Source organism: Tachypleus tridentatus, chromosome 13 (genome assembly GCF_004210375.1).
Source record: "Tachypleus tridentatus isolate NWPU-2018 chromosome 13, ASM421037v1, whole genome shotgun sequence".
Lineage (NCBI taxonomy): Eukaryota > Metazoa > Arthropoda > Merostomata > Xiphosura > Limulidae > Tachypleus > Tachypleus tridentatus.
Window position 1 is genome coordinate 65,847,931 of NC_134837.1, and position 24,801 is coordinate 65,872,731.

Genomic DNA, 24,801 nt, shown 5'->3' on the forward strand with positions numbered 1-24,801 from the left:
CATATGAACTTAGGTTCTGCGCCTTTCTTCGGACACAAATCCGAAATTGGCACAGCGGCGTTACCTATCGATAGTAATCACAACTTAGTCAATAAGTTAATTTTAAATGTTTCTTTACAGTTTCTTTTACTTTCCACACTCACTAGTAGAGAATCGAAAAAAAAGCATCGTGAACATAGGTAAGTTCAAACCTTCTTACACAAACATCCAAGTGATGCATCTCTGTGTGTTTTTCCTGAGAGGGTGGGGAAAGAACCTCTATACTAATGAGTATAAGTTTCGAACTCTAAGTTATCAAATGGTACATCCCCGCAGGTTCATCTCGAGTGGTAGAATTTGTGTGGAAATCCTACAGGGTATATTTCAATAACAACTTAATGCAAAGTTTTTCTCCGACGAGATGAAAAACGTAAGTGAAACAAAAATTATAATGCGATATTGGATCAAAGTTACTTACCAACATGGAATTAAGGAACATCAGCTGCACTAAATACTTTAAGGTTTGCTTTATAAGTATTACTGTGTCCAAGAGGACCGTACATCAGTAATCGCTCAGAGAGATATACTGATGGACTTTCCGGATCAGCTGAGTTTAAAAATAAGCAAGTAGCGAACTTTATTGGATCACTATGGAAACCTGGAATTAGCGTTACAGGCTCTTAGGCTTACCACCGATCTACGGGGGGGGAATGAGGAATCCTGGTAGGAAGAACAAATTATATGACATTGGTCAAATATTAAAATCATTCTGTCCATTACCACCCGTTATAGTTTTCAAACTAAGCCATTATCTATCTAAAAACTAAGAGGAAAACGTAAACTATATTTCTATTATAATTCTGAATATTTAGGGTTTATTTAAAAATCTAGTTTGAAGAAGCTTCGAGAATCGACTGTACTAATTACTTATGTCGCCCACCATAAGCAGTTTCTTTTGGCTTCTTGCACGTTCTTGGTTAGTGGAGGTACGTCATTTGTGGACAATTTTTGCAATTTCCCATCATTTTCGAATCGACATAGAATTAAGTTTTTAACTTAAATCTTGAGTTGGTGTTATTGTTTGTTTGTTAGGAGTTAAGCACAAAGTTTCACAATGTGCTATCTGTGCTTTGCCCACCAAGGGTATCGAAACTCGATTTCTAGCGTTGTAAGTCCGCATACACATTGCTGTGCCTCTAGGGAACAGGTGATGTTAACACCTTACTGTGCAGTATTTCCTTGTTTCCTGCATTTATTCGTTCCAGTACTTCCGGTTCCGGATTTCCAAATGAAAATAATTGTACTAAACCTTTTTAGTACTGGAAGTTAGCCGTTTTGATAAGTCTACGAATTAAACGTCTAAAGTTCGGGCTTCGATTCCTCGCGATGGGTCCAGCAGATAACCCAATGTGGTTTAGCTACAGAAGAGATCAAAACACAGTTTTAAAATTCCCTGGTGCACACGGTGTTAGTTCAATAACAGTTCATACGAAAACAACGACAAGGAACCTGTTGTTGGCTACATGAAGTTTCAAATATACGAGTAACAAAAACAAAACAGAAAGAAGTTTACAGAAGAAATGACGTCGGTTGGGTCGTTGGATTTAATCCAAATGTTGCTATAAGTTATATATTTACAGAATAACTGAGTTTGTTAATATCTAAAGGGTGTAAAACTGTAGCCTACTTTTCGTTTAAAAGTTTGATCTGATTCCTGTGCTACTAACAGAGAAGGTTAAAAACAAGCACGCTTGAGATACCCAAAATAATGTTGCCCTAGTGACTATACATCTGATACAGTTCACTGTAATATGAATGGGCCTTCCGACGTAATCAAAAAGTTGTTTTCAATTTTCATAGGGAAATAAACGAAAATATTGTACTAACAAACTGGCTTCACGGATCTCCAACTATAATACGTATGTTGTTTTTTTTCTCAGCAGCAGTGGGCCGAATCATCATTATCTGTTGATTCACGTAGGAAATACTCTCCCTCAAATAATTAATTGTTCAGGTAATCAGCTGCTCTTAAAGTATCTTCATAGAGTATTTCATGTCACCATTTAATAATATTTGGATTTTTTAAAATATTTATCATTATAGAACGAAAGTTTAATCAATATATATAATAATAATACTTTTTAAAACAAAGTGAAATTGCATTTTATTTTGATTATTTACGTTACAGAATATGAAAAGTTGTCATTTAATAGTATCTTCTTAAAAAGTTAAATAGATTACTGATCTTTAATAAATCGGCCTAAAAACCAAAAACACTACAAAATTTACTTTCATATAATATTCTATTTGTTAAAATAACGATATTAGAAGCCAATAAATTTTTTGTGGTTAGTTACGTTTTTAGCATGTGTGTATGCATGCAAATGACTTAATTAAACCACACATCTGTAACTACTTGTGGAATGACAAACAGTTTGAATCTCAAGAAAATAAGTTTAAGCCACTGATCTTCTGGTAGGCCAATTGTAACTTTCCTGAGTTCCGAGTTCCCGTATTAGACAAAGATCAGATAGCCCATTGTGTAGTTTGGCTCTTAAAAAAAAACACCAACATTTCATCTGTAATAATATGAAGGCCAGTGGCTTGAGTTCGACTCTTCACGAAAAGGGGCCAAACGCTGCCTGGAGGATTACCTATTTTAACCACTTACACCCACTATTCAGTGATGTGTTGTCTGTAAGTCAGTCAGTAGACACTAAAAATTACGTCACATGAGGGACGCTTAATTTTGCAATTTGTACTGCTGTGGCGTCAGTAAAACGTGCGCGTACCATGAATCACGAGAAGACTTACGCACTCTATAGGTTACAACATGGTATTCAAACGCAAGAAATAAAAAAAATATTTGTTGTTCTTAATTGTGGTTTTATTTACCCACGAAACAAAGCACTTTCGAGACCCTGTGAACCTACATGTAGTGTCTTAGGACTGTAATGTATAAACAAATAGAAAAAGCCTGTGTGGGTATGATTGTCATAGAAACTGAACTCCTGGTTACAGCGGAAGGGTAACAAAAACAGTAGTGGAATTAATTAAATAATAACGTTCGGACACTTAGATAATAAAATTTTAAGTTTCAAAACAATATTAACACAGTGTTAGTAGTTACTTTTACTACTGGACGTTTTAGCCTATTTCCTATACATGTAATATGTGTTGAGCATATAGCCCATTTATAACACATGCAAAAAATGTTGAACGTATTAGTCTATTAATAACTTACGCAATTTGAGTTGAACTTATTAGTCTATTAATAACTTACACAATATGTGTTGAACAAAAAATGTATTTGTTATCATGTATTTTAAATTTTAGCCCTATCAGTCCTGTACAATTTACTTAATTTACACGAACCAGTATAATGATTTAATAAATTTCGGTATTGCCCCGTAAAGAATATACTTTTATTTTATGCAATGTAACACTTTTAATCTACTTTTAAAAGGTTAATCATGAAAACTGAAAAAAAAACTTCAATGCATATCAAAGGTACAAAATTTATATGTCATTTTAGAATATAAGTGTTATTTGCTAATACTAACATAATATTTAGGCTGAAACTGCATCGGGTGGAATTATTTTCTGTTGAAACTGCTTTGAAAACCAGTCACCAGGTAGCAGGTTAGATTAGTTAGAGAGAGAGACAATATGTTCGTTGCTGATAGGTCACTTAACAAGATCTGACAACATCCATTGTGACTCACAGCGAGCATCCAAGCGTAAGTTCATCGGACGTTCACTAATCGACACTAGGTGTTGTCCTGAATTACTAAATATAGCGACATTAGCGGAAATGGGTCTCTTGTGAATTATTTTGTACACTACGAGTCAAATAACCTTCCCTCTTCTAAACAGCAACAACAAAAACGTGTGAGAGAAACTGGAACAGTAGAGAGAGAAGCGTGACACACTTTCTCATCTTGGTTAAGCACAATATTAAAATCTTTTAAAAATCACTATTTCAGTTGGCCACCACCGGTCACATCATCGCCAGTATGCCGTTTCAAATGCAACTGTGGGTTGTTGTATTGAACGTCGTACTTTGCGTATCACAGCCACCTCCGCCGATGTTTGATCCCGTGTCTGGATTCGGAGATCCTAGAGTGTACAATCTCCTTGTTTGTGGTTCGTATAAAGTTCAACATATTCAAAATAACACAATTTTTCTGTTCTTGACCAGTATGATAGCATATTTATTGTTAACCAGTAAAATAATTTCACTATAATTAACAAGTAATACAACTTATCTATTGTTAAACAATAACACAATTTATCTGTTGTTGACCACTATGATAGTATATTTATTGTTAACCAGTAAGATAACTTCGATAAATTATGACATTGCGTTATAACATTTTGATTCATTTACAATTATTTAAATAAAAAAAGGATTATTTTTATTATTAATTAGTTTTATATATACATGTTACACTAAATATATATATACACCTATTACAAGAAGTTAAATACAAATAGTCCCCCTGCGACATATTCTTATGTCTGCGGACTTATAGTGCAAGAAATCCGTGAAGGGCAAAACACAGATAGCTTGGTTTGAATTTCGTCCAAAGCTACTCTAGGGCTATCTACGCTAATTGTCCCTAATTTAGCAGTGTAAGACTAGAGGGAAGGTAGCTAGTCATCACCACCCACAGCCAATTCTTGGGCTAATTTTTTATCAACGAAGAGTGGGATTGACCGTAACATTATAACGCCCCCATCGCTGAAAGGGCGAGCATGTTTGGTGTGACGGGGATTCGAACCCGCGACCCTCGGATTACGAGTCGAGTGCTTTAACTAACCACCTGACCATGTCAGGCCTACAGATAACTCTTTGTTTAGCTTTGCGCTTAATAACAAATAAATAACATGTTGTTGTTGTTTGTAATTAAGCACAAAGCCACACAATGGGCAATTTGTGCTCTGCCCACCACAGGTATCGAAACCCGGTTTTTAGCGTTGTAAGTCCGCAGACATACCGCTGAGCCACTGGGAGGCTCAAATAAATAACATATATTCAAATAAGATTCATAATGTTAAGTAAACTATATTACTATAAGTTGAATATGAAACAGTAAATATACAATTTAAAATATAATTCGTGAATGTTTCTGTAAGTGTTGCAAGTAACGCTCTTCATGTGTACAAAAAGTACGTTATCAGAAGAGTTTAATATTAATAATACATATTCATTGTTGGTATTTTCATAATAAAGTGCATACGTAAAAAAATTCAGTAAAGAGAAAATCCATAACAATAATTAAGATAAATATGTTTTAGTTAGGAGGTTATTGTGGATAAATATTATTCATGGGCCCTGCATGGCGAGGGAATTAGGGCCCTGAGGGTCATGGGTTCAAATTCCCGTCACACCAAACATGCTCGCTCTTTCAGGCGTGGGGCATTATATTGTGACTATATTACTATAAGTTGAATATGAAACAGTAAATATACAATTTAAAATATAATTCGTGAATGTTTCTGTAAGTGTTGCAAGTAACGCTCTTCATGTGTACAAAAAGTACGTTATCAGAAGAGTTTAATATTAATAATACATATTCATTGTTGGTATTTTCATAATAAAGTGCATACGTAAAAAAATTCAGTAAAGAGAAAATCCATAACAATAATTAAGATAAATATGTTTTAGTTAGGAGGTTATTGTGGATAAATATTATTCATGGGCCCTGCATGGCGAGGGAATTAGGGCCCTGAGGGTCATGGGTTCAAATTCCCGTCACACCAAACATGCTCGCTCTTTCAGGCGTGGGGCATTATATTGTGACAGTCAATCGCATTATTCGTTAGTAAAAGAGTAGTCCAAGAGTTGGCGGTGGGTGGTGATGACTAGCTGCCTTCCTCTGATCTTACACTGTAAAATTATGTACGGTTAGCGCAAACAGCTCTCATGTAGCTTTGTGCGAAAATCCAAAGCAAACAAACAAAAATATTATTAGTTAAAAATAACACCTCTTCTAACGAGAAGCCCCCAGTGACACAGTGGGATATCTGCGGACTCGCACCCTTAGAAACCGGATTTCGATACCCGTGGTGAGAAGAGCATAAATAGCCCATTGTGTGTTTTGTGCTAAAACCAAACAAACTTGCAAAATCTAACAAGGATCGAGAATGTAATAAATAATGTATTGTAATAAGTATAACCTTTCTTATTGTGTTGCTATAGAAAAAAAGTAAGAGGTTTATATGTTTTAGAGCAAAGCCACATTGGACTGTCTGCTATGTCCATCACCGAGAAATCAGATCCCGGTATTGTAAGTTCTTAGTGTTACCGCTATCCCACCAGGGGCAAACACTAAGAGAAAAGTAAGGGTAAATTTAATATTTCATACGTGTGTGTGAGTTTTTATAGCAAAGTCACATCGGGTTAATTGTCGCGTCTATCGAGGGGGGAATCGAACCCCTGATTGTGGCATTGTAAATCCATAAACATACCACAGCACCAGCAGGCGGACGTTTGATACGTGATTATATAGATACTATTGCAGTTTCAACGTATTTATAAAATTGTAACGTTATATCCTTTCGTTTCATCTTCCTGTATTGCTAAAAACCTTTTTATGTATTGCTGATCCAAAATAAAAATTAATTCGTTCAAATACTTGCCTCTATCAAAAATCTACATTATAGACTATCTGAGTCGGGTCCACAGTGTGGACTGAACCCTGAATTCTAGCATTATAAACCATGAAGTTTACTATCGAGCCACTGGATGTTTCTATAGTTTTGTTGTGGCCTTGAAGCATACAACTTTATTAAAATAAGGAAATATCTATCAATCATTGTGGCCTAATACCTTTAATGGTACAAAGAAATTATTTTTTATTCAAATTTCGGATTTCTCAACGAACTTCCCAAAGTCTGGAACTCCTGAGTTCTCATATTTTATTGTCAGGTCATTCTTTCTTTTTTTTAAATCAAGACTTACGTGGACTCCTCATTTCGTTACATAAATATTTGAACAGAGTGTTTACTTTGTTGTTGCTCGTTCTTCTCTGTACTCTAAATTCATAATCTATTGGGGATAGTATCCCTTCAGGTATTATTCCTGTAGACTTACTAAGTCTATTTGATGGTATTGCCACAACCATACGGACCTCCTAAGCTACAACCCTACGGACTAGTTAACTTCCTTCATGGTGTTATCACAACCATGTGGACTTGTTCGGTTTCTTCGATGGTATTCTTACAACCCCATTGACTTGCCAGGTTTCATTCACAGCCTTAACAAAATCCTATGGACTTAATATGTTTCTTTGATGATATTATTACAACCATGTGTAATTTTTAAGTTTATTTGATAGTATTACTACATCCCTATGAACGTACTATGTTTCTTTCATTGTATTTCCACAACCATTATGGACTTGCTAAGTTCTGTTGAGAGTACTACCATAACTGTATGGACTTGTTGAATGTCTGTGAGAGATGTTAATGCTATGTTTGGGATAAAATGATGTTATAAGAAACGTGGGTGTTACCAAAATCCGATGTCTTGAGTGAGAAATTACTATTCCGAATTTGATAGATTTAGCATTATCACAACTTATGTTTCAAGTTACAAATTCAACTTAAGAGCTTTACAGGCTGTTTAATCTCCACTTTTATTTATGTAAGAAAATGTTATTTGTACATTTATTGTAGAAAAATATACTAATTAAAACATCCTTGTTCTGAGTTATAATCCCGTCTAAATTAAGAGTACTTCTTCTTTAACAATAAAAATAACCTTAGAACCAATAAGCATTATAGTAGATATTCCTTGTAATAGTAACCATATTAGGACTAGAAAGATTTCCAGAGTATTCTGAATGAAATTATTCTAGTGAGATGAAAAACTACTATTTTAGAAAAACTTTTCAATTTAATATTGTCAACTTGCAGATCTAAACCTAAGTAACGAAGCACGTTTAGCTAGGAACCAGTGTTTCCAGGACACTAAACCAGAAACAGTAAGTAAATATTTAGTTTGTAAAAAACCCAGATAAGTCTCATTTTAAGAGAACTCAAATATGTATTTTAATTACATAGCAAAATAGTGACACTTGTTGTTATTCTAAAATATTTTTGAACACTCGTGCGTTCTCTCTCTTCTGTAACAAACTATAGAATATCACAGACTGTTACGTCCTGAACACAAATTCACGTCAGATCTAACAAGAAACCTTTCGTGTGGTGAGTGAAACTAATCAGACCTTACTAGAAATCTTTAATGTTTGAGTGAAACTCGTCAGACCTTACTAGAAACCTTTAATGTAGTGAGTAAAATTAATCACACCTCACTAGAAATCTTTAATGTAGTGAGTGAAACTCATCAGACCTCACTAGAAACCTTTAATGTTTGAGTGAAACTCGTCAGACCTTACTATAAACCTTTAATGTAGTGAGTAAAACTAATCACACCTTACTAGAAACCTTTAATGTAGTGAGTAAAACTAATCACACCTTACTAGAAACCTTTAATGTTGTGAGTAAAACTAATCACACCTTACTAGAAACCTTTAATGTAGTGAGTAAAACTAATCACACCTTACTAGAAACCTTTAATGTTGTGAGTGAAACTCATCAGACCTTACTAGAAATCTTTAATGTTGTGAATGAAACTCATCAGACCTTACTAGAAACCTTTAATGTAGTGAGTAAAACTAATTACTAGAAACCTTTAATGTAGTGAGTGAAAATAATCATACCTCAATAGAAACCTTTAATGTAGTGAGTGAAAATAAACACACCTTACTAGAAACCTTTGTTGTGGTTAATGAAAATAATCATACCTCAATAGAAAGCTTTAATGTAGCGAGTGAAACTCATCAGACCTCACTAGAAACCTTAAACATAGTGAATGAAACTAATCAGACCTTACTAGAAATCTTTAATGTAGTGAGTGAAACTAATCAGACTTTACTGGAAACCTTTAATGTAGTGAGTGAAACTAATTAGACCTTTCTAGAAACCTTTAATGTAGTGAGTGAAACTCATCAGACCTTACTAGAGACTTTTTGTGGGATGAGTGAAACTAATCAGCTTTCACAAGAAACCTTTCGCATGGTGAATGAAACTCATCAGACCTTACTAGAAACCTCTAACGTAGTGAGTGAAACTAATCAGACCTTATTAGAAACCTTTAATGTAGTGAGTGAAACTAATCAGACCTTATTAGAAACCTTTAATATAGTGAATGAAACTAATCAGACCTTACTAGAAACACTTAACATAGTGAGAGAACTAATCAGATCTGACTACAAGTCTGACTGTTGGTAAAGACCAGAAAAGGAAATATTTTTTTTACATGAACAATAAAAATATGTTCTGTGGAAAACGAACTTCATAATCCCATTACAATATAATTATTGTATTAACTGTTTTATTTCAATGAAGAAGATATAAAAAATGAGTTTAATTTCTTTTATAAAACACATGAATCCTCATTTCTAAATCTATTTTGACACCTTGTGGCTAAGCAGTGACATTTGACGACTTTTATGGTTTATGAGTTAAAATAAAGTTTAATATACCCTTGTACATGTTTTCTTCTTTTTCAAGTTTCTTTAACTATCTCATATCGAATGAAAGTTTTCTGATCTTGAAGGTAAAAACAACTTATGAAAAAGAACTCTTCTGTTTGCTATTTTTCACAAATGTTTGGATTGAAATTTACGATTTGGTTTCCAACAGATACGTAATGCTGAGACTCTGTGTCGAGAAACTCTGTATTCAGACTTAACTGATTTAGAATTTCTGGAATCAATTTGCAGTGATAATGGGACACTGACAAAAATGGTAAGTTTTAAAGGAATTATTTAGTATAGATAATTAAGTTATATTTTCCAATACTAAAGACGTTCAGATGTGATTCTGTTTGACTTTATGATGAACCAGTTAGCATCTTATGCATATTTATATATGGACAAAAATTGATGACGCAACATTTACAAAAATGGTTCAGACGAAACTGGAGTGACCAATGTATTCTTTTTTTGTTTTTGTTTCCCATTAAACATTGTCATATTATATACTAACTTAATATTTCTGGATCAACTGTTTCAAATAATAAAGCAGCATTTATCTATTAGTGCATAAAAATCACAAGGAAAGTTCTACCCATCACTAACCATTAAAAGTGTATGTTTAAATTGAAATTCATTTCAAGGCAGCACAGCAAACAGGACAGTATGAAATCTCAAATTACAACATAAACAAGACTGTGTGAAACCTCAAATAACGACATAAACAGGACTGCCTGAAACATCAGTTGACCAGTCATTTGAATTTCATATTTAGTTTTCATAAAAATGAACCGAGGTAAAGGACTCATTGACCTAGTTGTGTAACAATGGTTTTACACTTTCGTATCTAAAATATCATTCCTTTAGTTCTTTGGCATGTTATATGTTAACTGTTCAGTTTTTTGCTGTCAGGTGTGAATGATATGTTCTAACCTACAATAATTTTGTCTAAAAGCAAACAAATTTCACTCTCTAATATTTATAACCTAGCAAGTGAATAACAACTTCATGGCATCACTTATTGTAAGAATGACTTGAAGCATGACTTATATTTGATTTTAAAGGATAAATGTCCTTTATAAACCATTTAGAAAAATATTGTAATAGAAAACTACATACCTATTGAAGTTACAATGTTTAAGCCATGTTCTTATAATGATACACACAGTTTGATGTAAAACAGAATTTTCTAAAAACATTATGAAGAGAATGTGTAAATTGAGTTATGCTGAAAAGGAGAGATAAAAAGTCATGAAAAATACTGGTATAGAAATATAATGTGTCTCTTACCAGCCAGGTAAGATACTGTTTTGTTTTTAATATCAGGGTAGACACTATCCAGGTGTTAGATCGAATTCGAACAAACAATCTTTAAGTTCATTGGAGATTGACATGCTCTATCTGCTTCGAAGTTACTTAGGATATGGTAGTTATTTTCGTGGATTTCGGCTACGCAGGCGTTATCGAAACACACGCAACAGATCAAAGGAATATTTTATTTCTGGTTTTTTTACTCTTTTATTTCAAAACTACATGATCATGTGTTGTTTTAAATAATTGTGTAACAGTTTCATAGCTAATTAACAATCTGTTGATTTTGATTTTTTTTCCCCTCAGATGTGGAGATGTGTATTTGATGAACTGGTAAGTGAATACTATTGGACAGTAAACACCTACTGAAATATTTTCTTTAATTAAATACTATCCAAATTTTAGTTAACAGACTTTAAAACAGATTAACACTCAAGAACTCAAGTATTTCTTTATATGTACAAGAAAGCTTCACTTCTATATTATTTACAACAAACAGAAACTATTACAAAATATTAATAAGACAAGTTATTATCTGGCCATCTGCAATTTAACAATTGTACAAGTTACTTGTGAAATTTTTCCTCCCCAAAACATGTGATGTAAGAAAAGAAAAGAAACAATTACTAAATAACGTGAATGACGTGATTTCGGTGAAACTTCAGAGGGACTGAGAAACGCTTCTATTCATTTACATCTTTCTTTCTTCTCTGAAATTACTCATTTTGGTTATAAAAAAAAAATCAGAACTCATAAATAAAGTACCAGCCAGCTCCCTGAGTGATAGTGAATAATTAATTGTAACGAGATATTTACATGTTATCCAAACACCCAATCTCTTTTAGATTATTATTGATAATTACAAGACTATAAATCAAACCCTTCAAGCTATACAAGCTGTTAGTTTTAAGACATTACTGGATATATTTTTGTTTCACAATGTAATTCACTTGTCATAATTAATAAAAAACTATCCAGAATCATTAGAACCGGGAAAACTCGGTGTGCTGTACCACTCCAGCTGTTGCATATCTGGCTTGTGTAACAACCACACATTATGTTATTATATTAATATTCTGGAAGGTGGAAGCATGTTTAGTGATGCATCTCCACTTTGCAACTATTTTTCCTCACTGCTGCTATTATTATATAGTCTCATTAATTTCATATAAATAAATGGTATAAATAAAGAGTTTCTCTACAAACTTTGGGTTCAGAAATATGGGTTACCTGATGAGCGACACTGTAGACCCACAACCGATAAGAAATATTTGAAATTCTGTTAATGAACTCTTATTATTGAAAAGTGAGAGTACAAGCCACTGGAAACTGGTGGTATTATTGTGATTCAGACAAGTAATATGCACCTCACAGTATTAGTGTTTGTTTACAAAAGACTGACTTGATGAAAAAAGGAATTAGGAAGTATCATATCACATGTAGAATATGTTAATATTTCATGTAATGTGAATTGATACTGTTTTGTTTTTAATATCAGGGTAGACACTATCCAGATGTTAGATCGAATTCGAACAAACAATCCTTAAGTTCATTGGAGATTGACATGCTCTATCTGCTTCGAAGTTACTTAGGATATGGTAGTTTTTTTCGTGGATTTCGGCCACGCAGGCGTTATCGAAACACACGCAACAGATCAACAGTAGAGACAGTCAAAATGAACCCAGCGTTATACCATGACTACCAAAAAGAACTGTCTTTTCAAAAATCATCACTTTCAGGCACACAGAGAACTCATCCTTTAGACCTCAGTAATGATGGATCCCAGCAAACAAATTTTACTGAACTTCTGTTACCTGTATTTGACAACAGAAAGTTAGAAAGAAGGTCCTATAATTACCCTTCTAGATCAGATTATGGTTATACAACAAAGGTGTCTGTTAACTATGATGAACAAGGTGATGGTCATCGTCCTTATGAATTGGCAAGTTCAAGGTTTGGTGATCAGCAGCAGTCTAGCGACAGGTATCGTCCTTATGGGTCAGAGGGCACGAATTTTAAAGACCAACAATCCAGCAGTAAATATGGAAACTATGGAACTGAAATTTCAGGTCATTTGAATCAAGAAACAAACATTAGTTATCGTCCTAACAGGTCGGGAAGTAACATCTATGATTTTTATGGAACCGACAGTGCAGGCCATAAAGGTCAACAGTCACTTGAAGGTTACGGATCAGGAAACTTAACTAGTGGTCAAGTTTTAAGTGAAAGCCACGGATCACTTGTACCAGGGAATTCGGGTCATAAAGGTCAATATTTATATGGCACTTTCAAACCTTATTGGTCAAGTAGCTCCAATTCTGGAGATCAGTATTCGATCGATAATCACAGATTTGGAGATTCGCTTCTTGGAGCTCAGAATAACCAGGATTCATCTGCAATATTGGGAGCTGGATCATTTCATTATGGAGCAAATAGACGGTATGGATCTGGAGGGAAACCTGACTTTCCAGCTTCTACAAACACTTATAATGAAAGAAGCTCGTATTCTGCTTCAGGCAGCATTAGCGGTAGTCGTTTTGGTTCTAGGAGTCAGCAGAACAGACTGGCGAATATTCCAAGAGGTGCTTCCAAAAGTGGTAGTTTTTCTAACTCGTGGTATCACTCATTCAGTGGCAGACCTAGATTTAACAATGTCAATGGTTATTTACCACAGGGTTCTAGAGGGGGTAATCACAGAGCTGACCGTCCAGGCGTTCCTCGGGACATAGAATCGAACAAGTTCAATCTGCCAGAGGCCCTTTACGTAAGTTTTGCTTTGAGTAAATTTTATAAGTTTTATTTTCATGACATATCAGTAGTTGCTCGCAGTGTAAATACGTAATCCTGTTAGGTTTGTTTTTGGTTTTCAATGTATTTAGACAAAGTAAAATTAAGTGTAAAATTGGATATTTATCATTAGCTTTTCCTGAAAGCCGTTTTAGTTTGTCACACATTCTCAGTTTTCTAATGAATATTAGATTAACTTATTCAGAGTTAAAAAAGTAACTTATAAATTAGAATGTCAACTTCTATATAACAAACTGACCAAGATAACGTAATATCATAAAACATTACGAGAAAAACTAAAACTTAAAAGGTGAAGAATACATTGACATAATCAGTTGGATAATATTCAAATTGACGACATTTTTGGTCGTAAATCCAATAACATCTCACTTTGTTCAGCCAGATTTAAATATAAAGATTTGTTTTCCCAGTTATATTAATGAAAAATAGTTTAAAAGAAACATTAAATATTAAATTATTTGTTTCTTTATTCTGTCACTGATTTTCTGTAAAACACACAAACTTCCACGACCTAGGATGTGATAATTTCGCTAATTTTTAAATTTATTTTTCATTTACAGCAATGTTTACGAAATATTTTGACACGCTAGGAAGCGTTCAGTTAGGTAGGTTACTTCCTCAGTTCTTATTTTATTCTAAAATTGTGACAGTTGCTTTAAAATGTCATGCATGTCTATGCGCCCTTAAAGTAACCACAACCACAGTGTTTTTGTTGGTGTTATTTTAGAAGATGAAAGTTGATTAACTTTGTAAGAAGTGTTCCAGTAAATTCTGTTCTGTGTTAACTTCTACTATGTTTTTATATCGCATCCTCTAATTTTTTTTTTATTTCTCCGTAAAGCTACACGAGGGCTATCTCCGCTAGCCGTCCCTAATTTTGCGGTGCAAGACTAGAGGGAAAGCAACTAGTCATCACCACCCACAGCCAGCTCTTGGGCTACTCTTTTATCAATGAATGGTGAGATTGACCATCATATTATAACGCCCTTACGGCTGAAAGGGCGAGCATGTTTGGTGTGACGGGGATTTGACTCGGATTACGAGTCGCACGCCTTAACACGCTTGGCTATGCCTCTTTCACAGCTTTAGCTGTGTGTGTGGGGGGGGAACTATATAGTAAAAGTCAATCCCACTATTCGTTGGTAAAAGAGTAGCCCAAGAGTCGCGGTGGATGGTGATGGCTAGCTGCCTTTCCTCTAGTCTTACACTGCTAAATTAGGGACGGCTAGCACAGATAGCTCTAAAGTAGCTTTGCGTGAAATTCAAAACAAACAAAGCTTTCGCCAATTTTTAACACCACGTTCGTCTGATGGTTAAGTATGGTAAAGCACTATTCCCGAACTTCTGTTATCGAGCGATTTACATATTATAAAATTCGTTTTAGAAAGTTTATTTGTTGAATTTCGTACAAAGCTATACGAGGGCTATCTGCGCTAGTCGTCCCTAATTTTGAAGTGACTGTTTGTTTGCTTTGAATTTCGCGCGAAGCCACACTTAGGATATCTGTGCCAACCGTCCCTAATTCAGTAGTGTAAGACTAGAGGGAAGGCAGCCAGTTATCATCACCCACCGACAACTCTTAGGCTACTCTTTTACCAACGAATAATGGAATTGACCGACAAATTATAACGCCCACACGGCTAAAAGGGCAAGCATGTTTGGTGCGACCGGGATTTGAACCCGTGACCCTTAGATTACGAGTCGAACGCTTTAACCCACCTGGACATACCGGGCCTCTTATTTATGTTTTGAATACTTAATGTACGTTAAACAGCTGTTGCAATACTGTTAGGGATAATTATATATATGCCTTCTGTTCGTGTAGAATAATCCTTGAAGGAAGAATGGAGTTGTTTCAAAACGTGTTAATCTGGTTGTGAATAACGTTGGTAAAACTTTAATAATTGTTTCTTAAACATACCGTCTTCTTCTCTCATGGTTAATGTTAATTCGCTAACAGAGCATACGTTTGTGTTGGTTCAGATCTTGAGGTTTGCTCTGCCAATATTTTTACTACATTGTTATTTTTGTGACCTGTTATACGTCGTGAAATTCGCGAAAGGAAGTTACTACAATGAATAAATAACCACTGGATTTTTTTTTTTTTATGTTTGTATGCGTTGATTCCTATAGCGCCCTCTTTCGTAATATTTTCATCTTCACATGGTCGCTAAATACTGAACTAATTCAGATAGACTCAATAACATTCGAGCCTTACATTACAATGGTTATGGATTTTACCGTTTTTCAATTAATACGTACTTCATTTATAATATGAAGTTTATCTGTTTTGTTTTCATTGAGATATATTTGATTTTTACTATATAAATATTTATTTTTAGGAGCATTGTGGACGCCTGCTGATGCTTAGCTGTGGAAGTTAAATACAATTACTGGTTGAGTGTTATTCAGTTTTTAATATTAGCATAACAATTAGGTTAAGTAGATCACATTCCAGTTAAACACGGTTTGTAAATAAAGAACTACCCAAAAATGGTCTGGTGTACGTTCATATTCAGACACTTTCTCTCTTGGCTTCTCAAAATATGGCCATGTAAGTTACTATTAATTATATGAATATGCTTATTTTTCATTAAAACATAAATACTAATTATTTAATTATTGTTAGTCAAGTGTTTGAATTTTTGTCTTTTTTTTTTTTCGTAGAAAGATTGAAAGAAAATTATTTCTAATAGTTTTATATTGCAATCAAAAAAAGGTAATATTTCTAACCATCTCAGCTTGCATTAAAAAAAAAACTACTACTGCTCAAGATGAACGTGAAGAAACAATTGCTTGATATATTGGTTACACGTTAAGTAACGGACTAATCTCTGAATGGCAGAGACATTTGTGTTTTTACTCTGTCTGTTAACGCCCCCAGTGACTCAGCGATATGTCTGCGGACTTACAACGCTAAAACCGGGTTTCGATACCCATGGTGGGCAGAGCACAGATAGCCAATTTGTGTAGCTTTGTGCTTATTTCAAAACAACAACAACTGTCTGTTGAAGACAACAGAAAGAAACTAGGAAACATCTTTAGATGCTAGGAACATTTATTGATAACTGAGTTTATCTATTTATCTATTGATAACTAAAATGTGAATTGGAAATACAAATTCATTCAGTCAGTTATAGAAGAAAAAATTAAAATATTATTCAATTATTTTAATCAATTGCAGGAACAGAAATGAAGATAATAAATATGTAAATTTCAGGGTGTGACATTTGCAGCATTTCTAATCGATCCAAAACAAAAATTCTAAACAGACATCATCAGGTTTAACTGAGTCACTACAAAATGCATATTTTATTGTGCGCGTGTGTTTATTCTATTTTATCCATTTAAAATATGAATCTTTTCTAAAAGAAGGACACAACTGCAGATAGTTACGTGCATAGTTGTATAACATTAGACAAAACTCTTTAACTGAAACAACAGTTTTTAAACATCTCACTCATGGAATGTACATGACCTCTGTATTAGTCCAGATGAAAACAAAAACAACTGTATGACTTGAGATTACTGTTTTAAAACTTTGTACTTCTCACCTCACCTTTTGGATCTAATTCGCCATTCACATATTCCAAGAATCCCCTTTTCATTTTAAACTTTTTTAAACGTCGTGGAGACCTTTCATAATGTTTAATGACGGACCAGAAATCCCCAGGAAGCTAGAGGCATAGAGATATTTTATAATGTTTAATGACAAACCAAAGATACTCAAGAAGCTAGAGGCACGGGGATCTTTCATAATGTTTAACAACAGACAAGAGATCCACAGAAAGCTAATACTAATACTACTCTTTCGTAAGCTAATTACTACACAAGCTACACATTTCTCTAAGCCTAACAAGAAGTTTAATAAAGACACGTTCAAAATGTTGTGTATTTCTGCTATAACAAGTTATGTCATGTTGAATATGAGTACATTTCGTTTCTAAAACTGTTCGTGTTTATAAATTGCTTTCAAACATTAAATTAGTCGTCTTTATGAAAAATGTGGAAAATTTTACTTCTGTCCTATAAGAAAAAGGAATTTTTCAATAAAAGGAAAAAAAAACACATCAAAATTACAATATGTGAGAGGAAGGCATGTGTAATGGTAACACGCTATAGTTTTAAACCCAGGAATGTAAGTCTAAAATTAAATAAGAATGGTCATATATAGGAGTTACCTACTTTTTTGGCATACAAAATCTGCTTTCAGTTTGTTTTTTGAATTTTGTGCAAAGCACAACGAGGGCTATCTGCACTAGCCGTCCCTAATTTAGCACTGTAAGATTAGAGGGAAAGCAGCTAGTCATCACCACCCACCGCCAACTCTTGGGTTACTCTTTTACCAACGAATAGTGGGATTGGGAAAGACCAGTGTGAACATATCAGACCATCAGGTACAATTTTGCATAGTGACACAATACAAGTACTTGTCAACTTAAATACAAGATTGCTCATGTGCTCGGGAATTTTTACCAGCAGATTTCCACTAACATTCGTCTCAAAACATTATGTAGTTGCTAGGAATGAAAATATTATAAAACCTTTCCATCATGTTGGTTTGTCAAATTTTCCTCTTGCATCAACTGTTGAAAACAACCGTCAATTTCTCTAGGATCTTATCTAACAAACTTATATACTAGGTATACATCTACCAAGTTTTAGTTAGTTTGATTTGCAAACGTTCCACTACAGCACAGATTAAGCAGTTATTTATTACAAGTCATCTAACCAATGTCTCACTATCAGTTATTGTCCACTTGCTCAGAATGCATGGATTACAATGCCCTTTCAGTTGTTGATCTTCAATCAACCCTCTAAACTGTACGTTAATCAAAATGGTTATTAAACTACATCTAGACGACATCTTACGATAAGTCATCACTCAGTAGCTACGAAAGAAAAGAAACTCCTATTCCTTTCAGTCAGTTAATTGTCTTCTTAAATACTGATCAAGTAGTAATCTTCAACCACATTAATTACGAGGTCAAAAGTGGTACCTTGGTTAACCATTAGAGAAGAAACATTACTCGCCTGCAAATATTTCCTTACAAACAGCAGGTATATACTAGTAGTTTCTTTCTTCTCATAACATAAGATAAAGTTATACAGCACACTACACTTCTCATCAGAGTCAAACTGCTCATCTACTTCTTATTCATTTAATAACTAGTCTTCTAGAAGACCATATGTGATGTGGAGTTCAAGCTTGGCAACGTGCATCGTGTGCGTATGGTAACTTGTAATTCATCCAACTGAGATTTCGACAGACGAGATATGAGGATATGCAGCCAGAATGAAGTTGTTCAACTACTTTTGACGCATACCAAAGCCAGAAAAAGTTATTGGGTTTAGCCTTTAGTTCTGCTACTTGTTTATTATAACCTCTTTTTTATACATGGACTTTTTACCCATTTTCTAATTTGTAATTCAAATATTGTAGAATGCAGTTATTCCACATATTCCAATGAACACCAAAGTCTTTCTGCTCTAGGAGGCGATTCATTGGGAAATATAATAGGTTTGATTATGATTAACAAACTTAGCAAGCACATGATTTACAATTTGTTCTGTCAGCTCAGCCAAATCGTTATCGTGAGCATAATAAGGTGAAGAGAGCATTTTCACAATACCTAACCTAGACACAACTTGGCAAATATATGGCTATCAAAGCTAGCTGTTTAAATCATGCGGATCTCTCTAAGAGTTCCAAAGTATCATATCTATTAATTAGCCAAAACATTAGTGACATACTGTATTAGTATATTAACCAATAGATAAATTTCAGCAAACATGGTAAAATAATTAATAACGGGAAGCACATACAATTTACCTTTCTCAATTTTGGGCAGAAGACTAGTTATATGTAGAGCAATTTTTTCGAAGAGGAAACTTACAACTCTCCGACAGAGGTTCCCTGATTCAACCAGTTTTTAATTTAGACAACACACACGTTGCAATGTCTAAACCGTTGCTTTTTGTCTTTATTTAAAAGTGTCTAAAAGTAGAAAAATGTGAATACCACTTCCTGGCAACCTCCAGTCTTTTCATTATGCAAACTTTAAAGTGTTTCTTTGCTTAGGACTATGGGTATCAACTGGATCAAAAGTTGGCTACTATATCTCTGTGGTTCATAAAAATAATCCAACACACCTTTCCACAGTTTACAAGTGTCATATGCTATCTATACCAGTTTTGTAGTTTAGCTCAATGCGCATAAAAAGTGTCCAAACTATGTCTGAGTCCATTGATTGCTATTTTGGGAATTATTCATTTGTCCCTCTTCGTAGCCACCCAAATGGAGAAGTGTCACTATTTATGGTTCTTCATCATCGTTTCTGCAATGACTTTGAATGTATCCAGGATCTGAATTATCCAAAATGGGCATTATTATACTTGCTAGTGAGATAATCCATTAATTGGCAAGTCTTATAGACTTAAGAACTTGAATAGTGAATTGCCTATTACACGAGTAGTGGTGGTAATGTTTGACAAGTACTGCATCTATTGGTATTTAAGAGCAACCAACACATGATTTGCATACTCGATTACCCAGTTCACATTGTCTTGTACTATTCCCATTTTATTTTCACTGCTATCTTTATTAAGAATAGAGAGTTTTGATAATGACAAGTCAGCATTAGTACTTCGATTCAAGAACTAAAAATACATCTAAATTATTGTGTATCAGCCCTTATCAACGCGCATTGTAGGTGGTTATTTTAGGAAAACAGAGCACAAGCCATTGATAATACAATATAAAACCTGGAAGACTGCGGATTTCTAATTTAGTCTCAGGTTGTGAACTAATCCTTCACCACCATAATTATTAGAGGATATGTGGATATTCCATTCACACTTATTGTATAACTTTTGGAGTTCAACTCCAGTTCTATAAACATGAATGAACACGTTCGTGGTCTTAATTGTAGGCATTACATCCCTTATGCACTAGCATACCAATCTCAGGTTCTAAGAAGCAGCTTAAAACTTGTAAAGAAAGACTAAAATGCCGTCCACAAATATAAGATATTTATTCCATTTTATTCCACTAAATATAATCTAGATCAACCATTAGAAATAACCACATGCATGACATGTAATTCGTACAATCTTTCTGAGCTGCTGGAAGTGGTCTTTAGCCTATTTTCATCATTTATCTAAAACTGTTAAAAACCAGAAGAATTTATAGTGTACTGAAGTATTGATGATCTTCCAACACATCCAGACATTCACTTTTATATATCAGTGTTTGAGCTAGTGTATCCTGGTTTCCAGACAGAAAACAATATGCTTTTTCATCAGTCCTATAACTGCTGCAGATTTCTACAGTGCACTAGACTGTACATCCAGAAATTCCCTTGAGTAGATTACTATTTGGGCTCGTGTATCCTGCTTTCCAGACATAATTCAATGTTCCTTTTGTATCAATTATATCACTGCTGCAGACATTACAGTGCACTAGACTGCTTTCATAGTACACCACAGTACATCATCAGTACATATGGTGGCATTACTATATAATATCAATCTTTATACTTGTATTCTATTTCCTTTTGTCCATTCTGATTAGCAATGGATGGTTTTGTCACAGTAGTACTGTTTACTTCTTGAACAAGTCAAATTAGCTGACAATTTCTGTAGTCGGTCCATCTTTAACCATCTTTAAGATACCAATGCCTATAATTACACTGAAAAAACAACTTCACTTGGCATGCAACATTGCAAAGATGAAGCGATGGATTTTCATGGTGTTTTTGATATATATCAAGGTCGCATAAGGTCTTGGTGGCTTCAGTATACAATGTAAATCAACTTCTCTTCTGCTTCATGGATTTTTTCACGTGTTACAGATACCTCTATAAGTCGTCTACCTTCAGCTAAGAACTTCGAAACTGAGAAATAAGATCCATCTGGAGCAAACAGAAGGCCCTACAAAGTTATTCCCTTAAGGTTAAGCCTTGAGGGAGGAGTTTGTATGATAGAGGGTCATAGGGAAAATATGCAAACGAAAGAACCTGAAACACAATGGTATGGCCTATATAGAACCCCTCAGCCGATGCCAAGTAGATGGCCAAACCCACACAGCTGGTTGCTGCTTTTTTGAGAAGTGAGATGAAAAACGACAGTTGTGGATGAAGTGTTTTGCCAGTAGGAAAGACAGCAAATATTCCCTGAGCCTAGAATGGTTCACAGAACATCTTTGGTGAATAACATCTGACAGCAGGAACTCTTTTAGTCAGCAAAATAATGTTCCCTTCTATAAAAAATCTATGATTGGTGAGTAACACACGATATTCTCTGCAATGTGAAGCACATAGCGCTACTAATAAGCAGCCAGTTGTTGAGACCTGAATGAGGTTGGGCTTGATTGTATATAAAATGCAAACTGTCTCCAAGAATAAAGGTGAGTGGCTGCTGAGCTCCAAGTTGGAGGGTGGAGAACCAGTGGTTGTCAAAAGATGTCAACTAGTTCTAGAGTATCAACAGATGAGCCAGAAAGATCTTGTTAAAATTATGCCAATTGCTGTGTTAAGCAAGAAAAAATCCATTTAAAGAGGTACCCATAATATTAGTAATTGCATATACAAGCCATAAACTAGTTGCTCCTTAATACGAATACTGTGCCATGAAGAAAGAACTGCTTGCATCTGCTGCATTTAGAGCCCTATTGAAACTACTTATATGGCAGAAAATTTACTATCAAGGGAACATTTTGTCACTAAAGCGGCTTATAAATATTGAAAACTTGAAAGAGATGATTGCACATTAAATAACAATGTGCTGAGAATATGAAATATTCACACATCACTTAGGAACTCAAAATGGAATTGCTGATGTTTCACAACAAGATAAGACATTGCTCATTTGTTGACTGTCCTGATATGGACACTAAGTTCAAACAACGATTATTTCAGGATTTCAACACAAAGCTAACCAATTAGTGATTTCATAGATGAATAACTACCAAAATTCACTATTCAAGAGCCTCAGAATGAGCAATTAAGAAACTTTGAGCAAGTTTGGGTGATTTTGTCATGCAGGAAAGTAGTACAAACCCGATGCCAGTTGATGAGCTGATCGCAGGCACATGCAATCTGTGGTACTTGTATGGGCATGTACAGGTTACACTGGTGTTTTATGCCAATAAAATGTTAGAGTTGGCCTTTATAGCAACTCATGGTACCCTCTTTTTCTTGCAAAGCTGATTCTCCAAACTCTGCATCATGCAAAAATTAAAGTTCACCGTGTTGTTACCTACACTCTAGTCAACACCTGGCAATGCTTCTAATAAAGGGGTTTCAGTTGTGCTGTTGAGAATTGGCTCCAGTGTGAAAACGTATGGCCTTGATAGAGCAAATGGCTCCACCTTCAAAAGAATTGCCTTGGGCATTAGTGGTCCACTCTCAGAAAACAAGAGAAATAATCAATATGTTCTTGTCACTACTGACTACTTCACAAAATCGGCTAAAGTATATCCATTGGATGACACATTAAAATAATCCATTGTTGATGTGCTGGCAGAACAATTGATAACATATTTGAGTACATCTAGTGATATCTAGAGAACATACTTAATAACCAGTTGCTCTTGGAGTTGTAAAAGATGTTCAATGTTCACCATATCCTTTCCGGTAAGATTATGTGGGTTAACTGGTGTTGAAGATGTTCAAGTGGATGCTTTCAGTGTTTGTAAATCATGGTAAAAGCAGCTGGAATGAACATCTATCATATGTCAGGATGGCATACTGTACATTTCAGCAGCGATTGATAGGTTGCTTGCAAAACATTCTCATGTTTGAGCGCAAAACAAAGCTCTTTGTGCACTTGTGGACTAGCCTTCTAATTCTGAAGCATTTCAATGCCTTCAGCTATATAAGGAGTGGCTGAGAACAGCTATGTTGGACATACACCAATCTTCATGCTGAGAACTAGGTAAGGTTACTATATACCAAAAAAAAGATCCTACATAAAGACAACTTGAAAGAGGATCTTTCAGCGTGGAGACTGGATCTGTAAGTCATACATTTCCTGCACTATGCATACTGTTCAACTTTGAATGGACTGTTCCCCATCTGATATTGAGACAATCAAGTCTTACGTGACCACTCTTTCAACCAACTCAGTTATTTTCAAATCACCATGCTCATTAAAACTCCCAAGTAGCAATGCTGTGATAACATTGTTAATGAAAAGACATCTGTGGTACTAAGGCGTCTATCTCTACTACTCCACCAGTGATGCTTCCTGCTATGACCTTTGAGTCAGTGTAGGAGAGAAAATCATTTCCAATAAAGCTCCCCAACAGGTATAAAACAGCTATCCAAGCTTCTGCAGATAACGATGTTAAAACACCACTGCCAAGATCCTATAACCAATTAGATGGAATATTTGGGATTTCACAACTGCTAAGAAGACCGTCTACTAAAGCTACAAAATCTGTCATTACAGTTAGAAAACGAGATACATTAATTATGAGATAATTTGGCATGAGCTAGGAAGACTCTTGTAAGAACAGAACTAATGGAATTATCCGCCATACCACCATAGCTCCACTGGAGGACATTAAGTGAGCCGTTCTATTTTCTCCCAGCAAAATTTTAATATTTGAAATTTATTATATACATATATTTGTATTTTGTATGGCGTATGATACTATTATACATCTTTAAAATTATCAGCCATATAATAAATCAGTCCAAAGTCTGTGGGTTTAAAAATGCTAAAAATCGGGTTTCCATAACTGCGGTTTGGAAAGCACAACTGTAATTAGTAGCTTTGCGCTTAGCAACAAACAAACAAACAAAAACAACAACATATTACTGATTTTTTACTTAATAACTCTAGTTTTTATTTATTTCATGTATAAAGAATAGTTTGATTATTATTATATAACCACATATACTTGAGCAAATACACAAAATATATTTCATTACCTCTGGAGATAATGATAATTTATTTTATTAATTATTCGGTTGTACAGAGAATATACTGTTTATTCTATTTACAACGTTTTAATGTAAACATAGTAAAACGTTGTGAACAAAATAAACAAAAGTTTTACTCTGTACAATAGGTGAAACTTTGTTTGATTTTTTAGAGTCCTTTTCAATATTTAATTATTCAAATTATATGGTCTTCAAGTATATTACTAGCC

The 24,801-nt window shown here is 34.5% G+C and overlaps 1 protein-coding gene across 1 annotated transcript; it reads left to right on the forward strand.

The window, feature by feature from the left end:
* The first annotated feature begins 3,711 nt into the window (after positions 1–3,711).
* On the forward strand, positions 3,712–16,191 carry LOC143239160 (uncharacterized). The gene is made up of 7 exons (XM_076480015.1): positions 3,712–4,125; positions 7,903–7,970; positions 9,694–9,798; positions 11,142–11,168; positions 12,334–13,599; positions 14,204–14,248; positions 15,986–16,191. Exons 1-6 carry the CDS (start codon positions 3,996–3,998, stop codon positions 14,231–14,233), a joined length of 1,626 nt encoding a protein of 541 aa, XP_076336130.1. The 5' UTR covers positions 3,712–3,995; the 3' UTR covers positions 14,234–14,248; positions 15,986–16,191.
* The last annotated feature ends 8,610 nt before the right edge of the window (positions 16,192–24,801 follow it).

Excerpts from the sequence above, each read along its gene's own strand:
- LOC143239160 (XM_076480015.1), top strand. The coding sequence starts at position 3,996 with ATGCCGTTTCAAATGCAACTGTGGGTTGTTGTATTGAACGTCGTACTT. Across the intron at positions 4,126-7,902 it reads GTACAATCTCCTTGTTTGTG|ATCTAAACCTAAGTAACGAA; the intron begins GTTCGTATAAAG and ends GTCAACTTGCAG. Across the intron at positions 11,169-12,333 it reads GATGTGTATTTGATGAACTG|GGTAGACACTATCCAGATGT; the intron begins GTAAGTGAATAC and ends TTTTAATATCAG.